The sequence below is a fragment of the Ovis canadensis genome, chromosome 23, assembly GCF_042477335.2.
Source record: "Ovis canadensis isolate MfBH-ARS-UI-01 breed Bighorn chromosome 23, ARS-UI_OviCan_v2, whole genome shotgun sequence".
Classification (NCBI taxonomy): Eukaryota; Metazoa; Chordata; class Mammalia; order Artiodactyla; family Bovidae; genus Ovis; species Ovis canadensis.
In genome coordinates this window covers 24,260,890-24,276,408 of record NC_091267.1, presented here as the reverse complement: position 1 = coordinate 24,276,408, position 15,519 = coordinate 24,260,890, and the positions used below count along the sequence as shown (strand labels likewise).

The following is a 15,519-nucleotide window of genomic DNA, read 5'->3' as shown; positions in this document are numbered from 1 at the left end:
ACTTTTTACCTATAGTCTTATAATCTAAGAGCTACATACATATTTTTTATAAGCATGTGTTCACATGTATACATATGATAAAGTATGTTTTTTCAAGTAAATAATATCTAAGTGATTATATAGAATATACTAGAAATTAGGTTGTATTTCATGTCTTAATTTGGGTTCATAACACATTTTTATTTCATGATTTGGATTTTGATTATAAAATCTATAAAGTGGGCTTCCTTGGTAGCTCAGCTGGTAAAGAATCCACCTGCAATGCCAGAGACCCCGGTTCAATTCTTGGGTTGGGAAGATCCCCTGGAGAAGGGATAGGCTACCCACTCCAGTATTGTTGGGCTTCCATTGTGGCTCACCTGGTAAAAAATCCATCTGTAATGCGGGAGACTTGGGTTTAGTCCCTGAGTTGGGAAAATCCCCTGGAGAAGGGAAAGGCTACCCACTCCAATATTCTAGCCTGGAGAATTCTATGGACTGTATAGTCCATGGGGCCCCAAAGAGGCAGACACAACTGAGCGACTTGTACTTTCACATTTCACAAAAATTAGTGAAGGTTTTATATTGAGATATGTTCAGCTAACCATCGATTGAACTTCTGGTGTAACTGATATTTAATAATGCTAAGTGCTCTTGAGGTAACTTATGAACGAAGTCTGGACATTGACTGCAGAGTGTCATGAAAAACATCTACACATTAGACAATGATTTTTAGTTAAGAAGAGCTCATAATCCTCTGTCTCCCTAAAATATTAGGTTTAGGCTTATTATTTATATAAGTAAATTATTACACACATTTAATGATATTAAATATCAATTTATCATTTATATACAAATAACAATCAGCGTATATATAGAGAGAGGTTATATGTAATTAGTGCTCTCTTTTCCTTTTGTTTGACATGAGTATCATAGTCTAGTAAAGAATTGTATAACTTATTTCAAAAGTTAAATCATACTCATTTCTTCTCTGTCCATATAACAAATTCAGGCTATGTAGTAGCTGTATTATTTTTAACATAGTGATCATAAACCATTTCTAAGAATATAACCTTCTGTACACTAGACTATCTATGAGTTCCAGATGCACTCAGATGGAATAAGCTGTCTCTTCCCTGTAAAAGCCCAGCCTGTATTGTCAGAAAGTTCCCTGACATAAGTTCAGCTTCATCCACTAAGTCCTCTTAATGTGCACAGACGTGAATCTGGGCTTTGTTATAGTATCACAACACTAGTGGCATACTAGTCTTCTTCCCCTATGAACAAACAACCACAGTACAATCGTTGTCATAGATGAGGTGCTCAGGAGAGCCTGACTTCTGCTTAAATCACTCAATTTAATGGGGAGAAAGAAGGCTTTCATGAAATTGAGGACTGGAAAAATAGACACAGTAAGATACATGACAATTCACTACTTAAGCTAGTGAGAGATTTAAGAAAATTTTGGTTTACTGGTATAATTTTTTTCTTTATCCATTTCCTTGTGTATCATTCTATTAGAGCCTTTCAGAGTAAATATTTCACTCTTAATAATATTTTATTTGAAAAAATGCAGTATAATTTGGGGAAGGAGAAAGGAGAGTAGGACCAAGTGGGTAGTGACTTGAGTTAGAGATGAAATGAATTCCACGTCTGTTCCCTGGGACACAGAGAAAGAAAAGGCCAAAGGGTGAACTCTGCTGAATTTGGAGGTAAAGACTTCTGTGTCCTCCATCAGCTCGCCAGCACTGTATTTTTACCTCAGTTTTAGTTTCTTAAAACTAATAAAGGTGATCCTGAAAGTTCAGGTCAGTGCTTCTTACATCCTTTTCTAATCTCTAAATCTCACAAATAAGCATTTTGTTCAAAGTTGAATTAAATGTTGAATTAAATATTATTTTGTGTGTGCCTGTGAATGAATATATCTTTTGCTTTTTGAAAAATAATTTGACTTAGGTTTATGCTTATATTCTTGCAACATTGCTTTGCCTTACTCTTTTTTTTTTTTTTTAATGTCAGCACAATCACTCATAGCTTATTTGTTTCTGGACTTCTCTCTCACATATTTCTCTTTCCTGGTCCATTTATGATAGTCTTTAAGAGGCCAGTCTTCTCATTGTGTAGTTCAGTGAGTTGAGGGGAACTTCCAGAAATAATATTCTCTAGAAAATTGGTTTTCTTCTGCTGTTTGCTGAGTGCCTTTAGGGGATATTTCCATATAATCCAATAAAAAGGAAAAGCAGCACTTTCAGTCCTTGCCCTACCCCAAATATTTTGAACATTAAGGGAGAAAGGGAAAGTAACTGATGCTTTTAAACTGTCAATCATTACTGCAATATTAGGAAGTATTATCCCTGTACATTACTATTATTATAGTTTATTGTTTTCATGCCACTTTTATTTCAAGGTAAGTAAAGTCAATGAAGGGAGACATATTTTACAAGGAAATATATTGGCAATCTACTGAAGGTTCTGTTGTATTCATATATTTTCCAAGATATTGTAGTAAATATTGCATAGTTGTTTAATGGACATAAACATGTATTTGCATTGGGCACTCAAGGAACTATCAAAATATAAGCCCTTCTGCAGACGAGTAGATTCCATAGTCTGCTGAGATCCTAGGAAAAGTGAATCTCCAGGTTGAGATGGAAGCTGAAGACTCTTACAATTATGAACTTTGTGCTCCTGTACCTTTAGAAATATTGTAGTTCTCGGAGGAATGGAAAAGCAGGATTTGTTTCCTCATAATTGTTTAACATTAGGCCAGATAATATTTGAATTGTAAAAGAGTATGGGAGAGTGGATAATTAGTGTTTGAATTCATTGACATTCTTTGCAGCATAATACTGAAATCTAGCATATGCTGTTTGTGTTTGGAATATTTTCTGATATATGGGGCAAGAAATTAGAATTCTAAAAGGAAATGCATTCACTTGCCTCCAGCAAGGTAAATGGAGGTCTTCTTCCCATATGATCCATGCCTTACCCAGCATTTTTTTTTTTTAACTACTCCACTAATGTAGCAACTTAAAGCTCTGCACATCTGCCCTTTCCTTAAAAGAATATCAGGGCATCTATGTTACTACTGAAACCTTACCATTCTAACTGTTTAGAAGTATAATAACAACAGGGTGAAAAACTAAATCAACCCAGAGCCCAGTGATTCGCTAGAGTACAACAGCTTTGTGAATTGGTACGTCTGTTACAGCTTGCACACCATCCAGAGGGCTTACCCGGCCCACCATTGCGTGCATACTTTGTTTCTCTTTCCTGATATGAAAACTAAAAGCCATTACTGGAAATTAGGTGATTGAGATTACTTAGGAAAAAAGAGAAATTTTGAAAACAAAAGTGGGTAATTGAGGGCCAGAATGTTTCTGACTTTTTTTTTTTTAATGTAGTGTCTTACCATTTCTTGTAAATTTTGACCCCAAGTAGCAAATATCAGGCTTTATCTACTGAATTTGAAAAGACTGATTTGTGTTCTGCTGATTCTGATCTTTTTTCGGAATAACAAAAGCTTCGCTTCTGTGTTTCTCATCAGTAAGATGGGAAAAACTGTAAGAGCAGTGTAGTCTCTAGAGGACTATTAATTCTTCATGTCAGCATTCACAGACTGATCAATGAATCACATACATTGATTAAGAACCTGCTTTGTGCATGACACTGGAAAAATACAGAAAAAAACAGATGAATAAAACATTTCCTCTGACCTCAAGGAACTTACAATCTGGTTGAAGAAATAAGATACCATAGAAGTTAAATAGTACATGGTGGGGAAAGTGCCAGAGCTCTCACAGGGCAAATTGTGAGAAAAATACTAATCACCCCAAGTTCACCGGACATGAGACCTCATTTGAAGGATTGATACCCTACGCTGGACTTCGAGGGGTGGCAAGATTTGGACAAGCCAAAAATATTATGTAAGGTCTGTTTGTGTTTGAGGTATGCATTTGTGTGTGTGCTCAGTTATTCCTGAGTCTTTAGGACCACCCACCAGGCTCCTCTGTCCCTAGGATTCTCCAGGCAAGAATACTAGAGTGGGTTGTCATTCCCTTCTCCAGGAGATCTTCCCAACCCAGGGATCAAACCTGTGTCTCCTTGCATTGGCAGGTGGATTCTTTACCACTGGCCCACCTGAGAAGTCCATGTTTTAGGTAGCTAGATTCTTAGAGTCTAATGCTATATTGTGAAATGAGCACACTTACTGCACAGGCAGTTCAGCAAGCCCCAAGTCCCTCAGCCTAAAATAGCCAATGAATTGAAACATGATATTACAAAGAACAGATGCAAAGAAGCGTGATTATGGAGTAATGGATGACAGGGCAGGGGCATGAATTGGGAGACGGGGATTGACGTGTGCACTACCATGCGTGAAATAGCTAGCTAGGGGGATGCTGCTGCTCAGCTCAGCTCAGCTCAGCCCTCTGTGATGACCTGGATGGGTGGGATGATGAGTGGGTGGGAGGAGGCGTCCAAGAGGAAGAAGGGAGACACATGCACGTTTCATTGTACAGCAGACGAGCATAATATTGTAAAGCAACTATACCCCAACTTAAGAAAAAAAGTACTGGGGATCATTTTTGGCATTTCTAACAATCCAGATACAGAACTAGAGTGGTATTTATGTTCAAGGATCATAATGATACTTACCAGCAGGCTCTTTTGGTATCCCTCCAATGAAAGGTGATAAGATAGTATCAGATATTACAGTGTGTGGTGTGACTAGTCTGAGCACACGTTGGGTGTTTGAATAATTCACTGTGTATTTTTTAGTGGCTTGTATACATGCCTATATTTGTACATATTATTTTCATCTAAATTACATGTGAATTTCTCACAGGATTAAAGGGAAAGTTGAACAGCCAGTCTTTAGAAAAGAGAGGAGGAAGGTTTCTCTATAAATATGAGTAGCAAGAATGTGCGGACAGGCTCTTATGAATGTGACAGAGGATGAAACATTGGCCACTTTTTTTTCCTTCTCATGGCTCTGTTTAAGAAAGTTTTTATGGGGGCTTCTGTCTTAGGACACATGTCCTCTTACCCGGGAAGTCCTGGGCCTCTTCGCTGTGAGTCCCATCAAGGCTGCGTGAGATTGAGAAGGTTGAAATTCCCAAAGGAAAGCTGAGTTACCTTTGTTAGAAAATGGGGATGAGGCTGCAAACAGTGGTGTCACTAAGTACTGAACTCAACAGCTTATCTTGAAGTAATTTATTTCTCATTAAAGCCCTAGAAGGCAAGCATTAACATTTCAGTGTTTATAAATAAACATGACTCCAGTCACAGAGTTAGAAAATGTGGTTCTAGGATTTTAGCAGGTTCTGTATCAAAACCTGTACATTGCTGGCAGCTAAACACACACACACACACACACACACACACACGCACACGCAAATTACTTAAGAGATTAAGGTTTCAGCTCAAATGATTCAGTTATTTCTATTGATCAGGTTTGTCGATGCTTATTTATTATGTTACCTTTTCCACCTGGGAGGTAGCACTGAAGCCTTGGTGTTCATCCAGCCTGCTCACCTGCATACTCCCTTTGTGTCTATCAACATGCATATCAGTAGCTAGGTGACAAGCGTGCTGCTTGTGAACGTGGAGAGGACCATTTTAATCAATCTCCATAGCTTATTGAACAGCAGCGCCGATAACTACAGGCATTTTTTAGGACTGATTTTGTTGCAGATGTGCAGAACACTGGGATATTCAGATAAAGAAGACACAATCCCAGCCCACTTGTTATCTAGCAGGAGGAGAGATCTTAGCGAAAACTTCGAAAAAAATTCCAGTGTTAAATCTGGAAATGAGAAATTGTCTTGTAAAATATTCTCATTTTGCAGATAAAGAATACAAACGGTGAATGAAAAGTCTAACTTGGTACGATAAGTTTGTGGCAGGGTCCTGGCTATAAATATTACCTTTTAAATGCCCAGTCTGTGGTTCATGGTGGTATATATAAATAGCACAGAGAGCTTTTAGTGAATCCCTGAGTCATAAATACCACAAGCCTTAAAAAGGCGTGATTTCTGAAGTATTGGGTTGGCCCAAAAGTTTGTTTGGGTTTTCCATAACATCTTACAGAAAAACCGGAGTGAACATTTGGCCAGTCCAATAACTGGGATGGCTTGGTGCTTTACTGCCAGAGGACTGTCATCAGGGAATAGTAGGAGTACAATAATTGGAGGGAGGAAAGATCAGAGTGAAAAAGGACCAGCACAAGGAAAGTCACCAAAATGGAGATACACGCTATATTGTCATTTATTCCATTAATACATCAGTGTGACTATCTTAGAATTTTAGATAGAGCAGTGGGGAAAAATAACGTAAAGCTGAATTCTAGAAATGTAGGTAGCAGAGACTAAAAGCTCATCTATAGGCAATATGGTGAATACTGGAAAGATGGTACAGACAAACACCATTCTAAATCTTGGCTCCATCAGCAATCAGCTTTGAGACTTTAAAGTCCAGTCCTTAACTACAGCAATAATGGTACCTGCTTGCCTTAGAAACTGTGCTTGGCTGGTAGGAACAAAGCTTAACACTAATGACTTATCAATGAGAAGTCTGGTACCAGACAATCAAAGAACGGCAAATTGGCAGGATAATGTCATCAAGGGCTTGGCATCTTATACCAGGCACTCATCACCTTCTATATACAAGATGCTTTTTGGATTGCTCTCTAGTGTGTTCGTATCCCAGGTGAGATAGAGGGGAAGGGGCAAAATCAAATGCCAGGTGAATTAGCAGTTGTATCCTATCCTTAAGGGAGTTTTGGAATGATGCTCAACCTGTAAATTTTCTTTTGCATCTCATTTGCTAAGAGTCCATGGAATTCTCCAGGCAAGAATACCGGAGTAGGTAGCTAGCTATTCCCTTCTCTAGGGGATCTTCCTTACCTAGGGATAGAACCTGGATCTCTTGCACTGCTGGCAGATTGGTTACGGTCTGAGCCATGGGAAGCCCACAGATGTAAGGATACTGCATCTACAGGGAGGCTAGCTAGTGTAGTTTTTCAGCTGGACACATGCCTGCCTCTGACATAACCAGGTTTTATGAATAAGAATTAAGGGCAGGTGAACATTAGGCATGCAAGTGAAAATGTGTTACATGACCTTACATAGCTGTTTGAGGACTAGGAAACAATGTATATATTTAAATTCTTAGTATATTTAGGGGGAGGGACTGTCGGGGGAAAGGTTGATGAATCTGCTTTTGGATATACTGACCTTTAACAGAAGATGTTGCCAGTATTTGGGGTAGTTTACGAAATCTCAGGAAAAGGATTGAGACTGGATATTGAGATTCAGAGGCATCTGCATAATAAATACAGAGAGCAGAAACCTTAACTGCTGGTGCTGCAAAAATATGGAAGCGATCTCTTTAATTGGTCGCTCCAACCTACAGTGAAGGAGGTCAAGTATTTTAGGCTGTAATTTATAGAAACTAGAAGGATCATTGCGAGTGTGCAATCACCACTAACTGCAGCAGAAGTTGCATTAAAGATAACTTTGGGTCATGATTAGAGAAACACCAGTCCTTTCCTTTCCTGTTCAGCCTCTAATTGGCAATTGTATTTCTCTGTCCCCAAACCAGTAGATCCGGAGCTACAAAGAGCGTGCGGCTCTGAACTTCTTCGTAGTGTTTTTTTTTCTCTCTTGGCCTCACTCAGGCTTCCCAGACTAATTCAGAGACAGTTTGTACCACTCACTCTAAAAAAAGCTATATTTTCTTTATTTCTCCTGGTTAAGGAATTTGTTTTCCCCTTAGGTAACTTTATCTTTAACTAATGTCTCATGCAGAAATGCCTGCTTTTTGCATGTCCAGAGGGGCTGGTAGAAACTAGGGACCCCTTTAATGCTGGGGATCCCAAGTCCTTGTGATTAAGAAGTACAATAACTTCTTTGTCTACTCTTGGTCCCTGCCAGAGTCTTCCATCTCTTCTCAAGTTAATTCCTCTTTCTCTTCCCAGGTATATATAAAGAGAGAATATATTAATAATATGAAATAATGGCAAAAACTGGTTTGACTAATGCAACATTTCAGAGAAGATCTGGACTTTCTATGTAACAGAAAATTTATGTCTGTTCTTTTTTTTTTTTTTTTTTTGCATGCCTCTTGTGTGGAAAGTAGATTCTAAGAATGGAGGTACGCTGATAAAAAGTAGAATAATGAAGAATCTAAGCTCGGATGTGGTAGCTTGGAATGACTGCACTTGAGAGTAGATATTGGCAAATTGATGCAGGGACAAGAGAGAGAAACAAATCTATGTTTTTAGCTTGAGCATCCACGTGACAGGTGATGTCATTTTCTCAGGTGGAAAAGAGGGAGGGCGGAGGTGGTGTGGGAGACCTTAGGAGACAGGACAGCAGCCTGAGAATGTCACATTTCTGTTCACATTGTTTATTTATGTGTGCAAGTAATTCAGTAAGTCAGTCTGGTTGGCCCAGGAGAATTTTATATAAATGTAGGGCTCATCAAAATTATAGAACTGAGTTAATCTACAGGGCCATAGAAGATGGAAGGAAAAATGTTTTTTTCAAAGAGAAGGGGATCTGTGGGAAAGATTTGGGGGGAAGTAATTAAAGATTATGGAGGAGAGGGTAAAGCAACTGAGGTCCTGAAAAGGGCAGGCAGTAATGTAGGAGAAAACCAAAGAATACATGATATTAATAAAGGCAAAAGGAGAATGTGTTTTAAGGAGTTGTCAGTAGTCAATTGTGGGAAACTTGGATGAGATAGAAAGTAAGAAGAGAGAAGGGAACAATAGTTTTGACAGAATGGAGGCCAACAAAGAAATTGACACAAATGGAAGAAATTTGGTTTTTTAAAATGAAAAACACATGTTTTTGATTCCAGTAAAGCTTTATAAATAGAAAAGGATCCAAACCCAAGGAAAAATGTTCTTGAGGTCAACAGATAGGACAGACAGGTTAAACAGAATGTCTTGATTTGATACTTAGCTGCAATAAATAGATGGTTAAGTAGAGGGTATAAGGACATTCAGTTAAAATGCATTTTTCCTCTCGTTTCATGTAGCACAGATCCTGGAGGTGAGGGTGAGTACCCTTTGTACTGCCATTACCATTTTCAAAGTAGTTTTCCTTTCCCTTCCAGACTCTCAACTCTTGGCAGAATGTGTCACCACACTTGACTCAAAACCTTTCCTGTTGCTCCCCCGCCACCACATATACAGTAATCACACTGATGTGTTGAGTCTTTAGTACTCAGATTATTTTGTCTTTCCCTACCATCACTTTTGGCATGATGATTAGTATCTAGCCTGTCACTTTCTTAGTCTTTTTAACCTTAATGATCTGTTTCTTTGCCCCAATTTTGTCATAGATGCTTACGAACATACCCTTGTCTTGTTAACTCTGAGCTACTGTGGAAAATCTAATTCAAGTATCTACTCTCTTATCTGCTACCTCCCATTGCAGCAGTTCTGGATCCTGGGAAAGTCCTCCTACTTGGTGATGCTACCATGTCATGTCAATCTGCCTTCTCTTACTTCCTCAGTTCTTTCTTACAAGCTTAGAGACCATGGGTCTTCTTTATCATTCCTCCTATGCAGATGTCCGAATCTACCCTCCTCTTCTTTGATTGTCCATAACTGGATAAACCCAACCCTCTCCTTTACGTACCTCTTCAAATAAGCAAGACAGATGAATAGGATGACTGTCTTCACATTAAATTAATGGACATAAGTCTCAAAGGAGCAAAATCCACAATGTGTAGCTTATTCCTTTATACTCTCCCTGCTGCTGCTGCTGCTGCTGCTGCTGAGTTGCTTCAGTCGTGGCCAACTCTGTGCAACCCCATAGGTGACAGCCCACCAGGCTCCCCTGTCCCTGAGATTATCAGGCAAGAGTACTGGGGTGGGGTGCCACTGCCTTCTCCGATACTCTCCCTATATGTATTTTTGGTCTCATCTAAAAAAAGCAATTCTCTCTCCTCCTCAAACTACCTTTTCTTTCCTCTCTCAGCTGATAATCTTGTCTCCTATGCCATCAACAGAACAAATCCCTTAGATGGCTTTCTAATATTCTGAATACCCAAATACCTGTCGCTGCACAAAGACAGTAATGTTTGCTGGTTTGTGGTCAATTGTTTGGTGACATTTTTTGATGTCTTTCCTTTTTATGTTCCTTGCATCTTGTTACAGAGCAGAGTAGTACTATATGATTCTATTTAATAATCACCAATAAAGTACTCAGGAAACAGAATACTTTCTGAAATTGGGTGTGTGTTTATTTGTTCATTCATTTGTTTTTAAATGACAGTCCTTATTTCACCTAAGTAGAAAGACTATGAGTGCATTTGAAGATAGTCATTAATGAGGAAAGGATAAAATTTGTATATGGAACAAAAAATAGCATAATTGAATAAGAATGCAAGTAGAGCAGTAGTTTTTCACTAATGTTTGGATAGCAGATATTTTGAGAAAAGGCTTTAACACACCAAAATGTTTATGTAATTTGAGGTATTTTTAAAGATTTTTATTTTATATTGAATTATATTTGATTTACAGTGTTGTTTCAGGTGTATAGCAAAGTGGTTCAGTTATCCATATATCCACTTTTTTTTCTTTGGCTCCTTTTCCCGTGTAGACCATTACAGAGTTTTGAGTAGAGTTCCCTGTGCTATACAGTAGGTCCTTATTAGTTATCCATTTTATAGTGTTGTGTATATATCATTCCCAGCGTCTCAATTTATTCCTCCTTGCTTTTCCCCCGGAAACCATAGTTTGTTTTCTATATCTGTGACTCTACCTTCTATTTTATAAAAGTTCATTTGTACTTTTTTAGATTATAAGCTATATCATTTGATATTTGGCTATCTGACTTCACTCAGTATGACACTCTAAGGCTCGTCCATGTTGCTGCAAACGGCATTATTCTGTCCTTTCCTGTGGCTGATTAATACTTGATTGACTGTATGCAGCGCATCTTTATCCATTCCTCTTTTGAGGGACATTTAGGCTGCTTCCATGTCTTGCTGTTATAAATAGTGCTGCAGTGAATATCGGGTATATGTATCTTATCAAATTACGGTTTTCTCCATATACATGGCCAGGAGTGGGTTCTTTTTTTTATTTAAGAAACCTCTATATTGATTTCTCTAGTGGTTGTACCAATTTACATTCCCACCAACAGTATACCAGGGCTCCCTTTTCTGCATGGTGCAGGGTTCTGCTTGGAAACATGTCTGTGGTCCCTGAGTAAGAGATAACAAAAGGAAGAAAGGTTACGATCAGGCTGGAGTTACTAAAACACAAGATGTTACTCAGTTTATGTGAATGGGTGAGTTGTCTACATACATGTCATTTTAAAGGGACCTCTAATCGTAAACAAGGATACTAAATATGTTGTAATTGTGTTTTAGGAATCACTATTTGGAGTTTATAATGGCATATTCAAATCTAGTTTGAAGATAATTTTGCTAATTATACGATTGTTTTTATTTTGTACTGTTGGACAGAAAAGCAGAGGTTACTGAGAAGCAGATGATGAATCAACTAGAACCCTGGTGCAGTTTTAAACTAGGCATATTCTATGTTAATGTGACTCCATAGATCATGGAGTCAGCAGAATTTGGTGATTTTTATGTGCAATTAATGAAATAAATAGAGCAAATTATAATCAGACATAAATATTGAAGTGCTTTTTAATTTTTTTAAATACTAGGTATTCAATTGACAGAAACACAGATTTGGAGAGATACTTCAATATCGATGCCAACAGTGGAGTTATTACAACCGCCAAATCTTTGGATCGAGAGACGAACGCTGTTCACAATATCACAGTCCTTGCAATGGAGAGCCGTAAGTTGTAAGGTTTAACATTAAATTAGGATGGAGGACATTGAAAGTGGAGAATGGGCTGCCATGAGTTTATAGTTTCAACTTGAATTTTACTAGATACTTGTTTGAATTCAGTAAAATTTTGGAACTCCCTAGTTTCAAGGTGTGCAATATATTTACATTTTCTAACTTGGTTTGCTAATACTTAGAAAGTTAATGGAATGAAGTGACCATAAAATGATGGGCCTGATTTACTCACAGACGCTTTCTTCTTGTCTTGTGGTCACAGTTCATGTGCTGCATCTATGCTGACATGGTTTAGTCCAGTAGCTTACAAAAATAGTCAGTTGATCTCTAACCAGACACTCAAGTTTGTGTATTCTCATATTAAACTAATTTTGGTCCTTGATGAGAAAACCTTCGAGAACAATGCACAGTTACATTGTATGCATGTTTATAATATGGTATGTGTGTATATATATATATATACACACAGAGACATGCTGCTGCTGCTGCTAAGTCGCTTCAGTCGTGTCCGACTCTGCGACCCCATAGACGGCAGCTCACCAGGCTCTGCCGTCCCTGGGATTCTCCAGGCAAGAACACTGGAGTGGGTTGCTATTTCCTTCTCATATATATATATATATATATATATATATATATATATATATATACACACACACACACACATATATAGGTAATATGTATATATTATAGACATATTCATACAAAAGGAGCTCTAACATCAGATAATATTTAAATTCATGGCTTCTTTGTCACTCTGTGTATATGACATTTGGATCAGAATTTCTGTTGCTCCCTTCAAAATCTGCAGTGTATGATTCTAGATTTTACATGAACCATGGTCATTTCCTTATTAGATTTGTGCTTTAGAGGCAGACATTTTTGATTGATTCTAACTGTTCATAATATAAATTTCTTAAGAAAGATGGCAGTGGAGTAATAGCTTTAGTCTAAGCACAAGCAGAGATCAGAGGTTGCAGGTTCAATGCCAGCCACCTGCACTAAAGTGAGTATTACAGTGATGAGTCACATGTTTTGTTTTTTAGTGCATATGACACTTGTAATCTCTGAAGTGTGCAATAAATAGCATTATGTCTAGAGAAACAGTGTTGACACCTTAAGGAATATTTTAATGCCAAAGACTGCTGTCATCTGAACCTTCAGATGTAAGAATATTAGGAACATCACAGGTCACCATCAGTTCAGTTCAGTCACTCAGTTGTGTCCGACTCTTTACGACCCCATGAACCATAGCACACCAGGCCTCCCTGTCCATCACCAACTCCTGGAGTTTACCCAAACCCATGTCTATCGAGTTGGTGACGCCATCCAGCCATCTCATCTTCTGTCATCCCCTTCTCCTTCTGCCCTCAATCTTTCCCAGCATCAGAGTCTTTTCAAATGAGTCAGCTCTTCACATCAGGTGGCCAAAGGATTGCAGTTTCAGCTTCAACATCAGTCCTTCCAATAAACACCCAGGACTGATCTCCTTTAGGATAGACTGGTTGGATCTCCTTGCAGTCCAAGGGACTCTCAAGAGTCTTCTCCAACACCACAGTTCAAAAGCATCAATTCCTCGGCGCTCAGCTTTCTTCACAGTCCAACTCTCACATCCATACATGACCACTGGAAAAACCATAGCCTTGACTAGATGGACCTTTGTTGGCAAAGTAATGTCTCTGCTTTTTAATATGCTATCTAGGTTGGTCATAACTTTCCCTCCAAGAAGTAAGTGTCTTTTAATTTCATGGCTGCAGTCACCATCTGCAGTGATTTTGGAGCCCAGAAAAATAAAGTCAGCCATTGTTTCCACTGTTTCCGCATTTATCTGCCATGAAGTGATGGGACCAGATGCAATGATCTTAGTTTTCTGAATGTTGAGCTTTAAGCCAACTTTTTCACTCTCTTTCACTTTCATCAAGAGGCTCTTTAGTTCTTCACTTTCTGCCATAAGGGTGGCATAACACATAATAAATATGAGTTTTGAAATATTTTGAGAATTACCAAAATGTGACAGAGACATGAGGTAGGTGAGCCGGTATTATTACAGAAATGGGACTGATGGGCGTGCTTGATGAAGGTGGCATACACCTTCAATTTGTAGAACACACAATCTCTGTGAAGCACATTCAAGCAAAGTGCAATAGAACGAGGTGTGCCTGTAAATGAGAAAATCTTTTCCTCTTTACTAGAGAATCCATCTCAAGTGGGAAGAGGCTACGTAGCAATCACTATCCTTGACATAAATGACAACGCCCCTGAGTTTGCCATGGACTATGAGACCACTGTTTGTGAAAATGCCCAGCCAGGCCAGGTAAGAGGCTTTAGAATACCAGCCTCCTCATTAATGATTTCTTTAAAAATACCCAGCGGTAGTTGCTTTTGATATCCTGCCAGCTTTAAGATGAAATATCATCAGCATGTTTCAGCAAAACTAACACTTTGATGTATAGCATAAACTAATATTAAAGGAACTTTCAAATTCTGGTTTAATTGGGATGATGAAAAAATTCCTCCAGAAGAAAGGTAAGCATTGTAAAAGCTATGGTAGATGTTAAGCACTTAGGCTTTTTTAAAGAGAAATATAGCATTGAAGCTCGATTGGGCCATTTCCTACGTTACACAGCAGGGCTTACATACTTTAAAGTTCCACAGATTTAGTGGAGTGTAGCCTCCTTGTGGTTTGGTCTGCTTATCCATATTGTCAGTGTCTTGTGATGTCTGATAATGTATAATCAGTTGGTACAGCTTATTTCTGAGGTTCACAAAAGTCAGTTCAAATACGAATTTTGAAAAGAACATGATTTGATTTTCAGAGCCCTTTTTAGATTGCATTCATATCAGTATGTGTGTTAGTCACTCAGTCGTGTCTGACTTTTTGCGATTCTGTGGATTATAGCCTATTGGACTTCTCTGTTCATGGGGTTTTCCAGGTGGGAATACTGGAGTGGGTTGCCATTTCCTTCTCCAGGGGATCTTCCCCAAACCCAGGTCTCCCACATTGCGGGCAGATTCCTTACCATCTTAGCCACCAGGGAAGTCCTCATTTCAGTACACCTGACCCTTCCCCAGCTCATTGCACAGGATGGTATTTATCATCAGTGTTAAGCTGCTCTATCCTCTGCTCAAAACAGAGCGCACAGCATGCTGTCGTGTTTTACATTATCTGTTCCTAGGTTATCCAGAAAGTCAGTGCTGTCGATAAAGACGAGCCAGCCAATGGCCACCAGTTTTATTTCAGCTTAACAACTGATGCAACAAACAACCACAACTTTTCACTGAAAGACAACAAAGGTAAGGTTGAACTATTGTCACCAGAGGAGGCAACAGGTAGGAGCTTTCTAAACAAGAGAGCTTTTTCTCACTCAGGAATGCTGATGGGGATTTTCTTTTTTTCTTTCTTTCTCATAACAGCAAGGACATTAATTAAAGGGAAATGAGCCCCTCAAGTAATTTTTATCTATGGATTTTCTGTCATGAAGAAACTGCTACTTAAATCATTTTAGGCCTAAATCCAAAGAGGGGAGATGACGGATTCATCTCTGTCCCTTCTTTCTGGCTATTTGCTTCCTTATTTGTATACAAAGCTCTTTATTGAGAGTATCTAATCAGTTGAGGGTCAGCTAAATGCCTTAGTAAGGATTATATTACCTAGGCATAACTTGAGACATTAGAAAAGTAATTGGACTGAACACATTTCACCCTAA

General features: G+C 38.5%; 1 protein-coding gene across 3 annotated transcripts in view; it reads left to right on the top strand.

Moving 5' to 3' along the window:
• CDH7 (cadherin 7) overlaps window positions 1-15,519 on the top strand; it is a 141,333-nt gene that overhangs the window by 106,816 nt on the left and 18,998 nt on the right. For all 3 annotated transcript variants that reach the window (XM_069569164.1, XM_069569162.1, XM_069569163.1), the window contains 3 exons: window positions 11,673-11,809; window positions 14,005-14,126; window positions 14,989-15,106. In XM_069569164.1, the coding sequence (XP_069425265.1) occupies window positions 11,673-11,809; window positions 14,005-14,126; window positions 14,989-15,106 (377 nt within the window). The remainder of the gene's footprint in view (window positions 1-11,672; window positions 11,810-14,004; window positions 14,127-14,988; window positions 15,107-15,519) is intronic.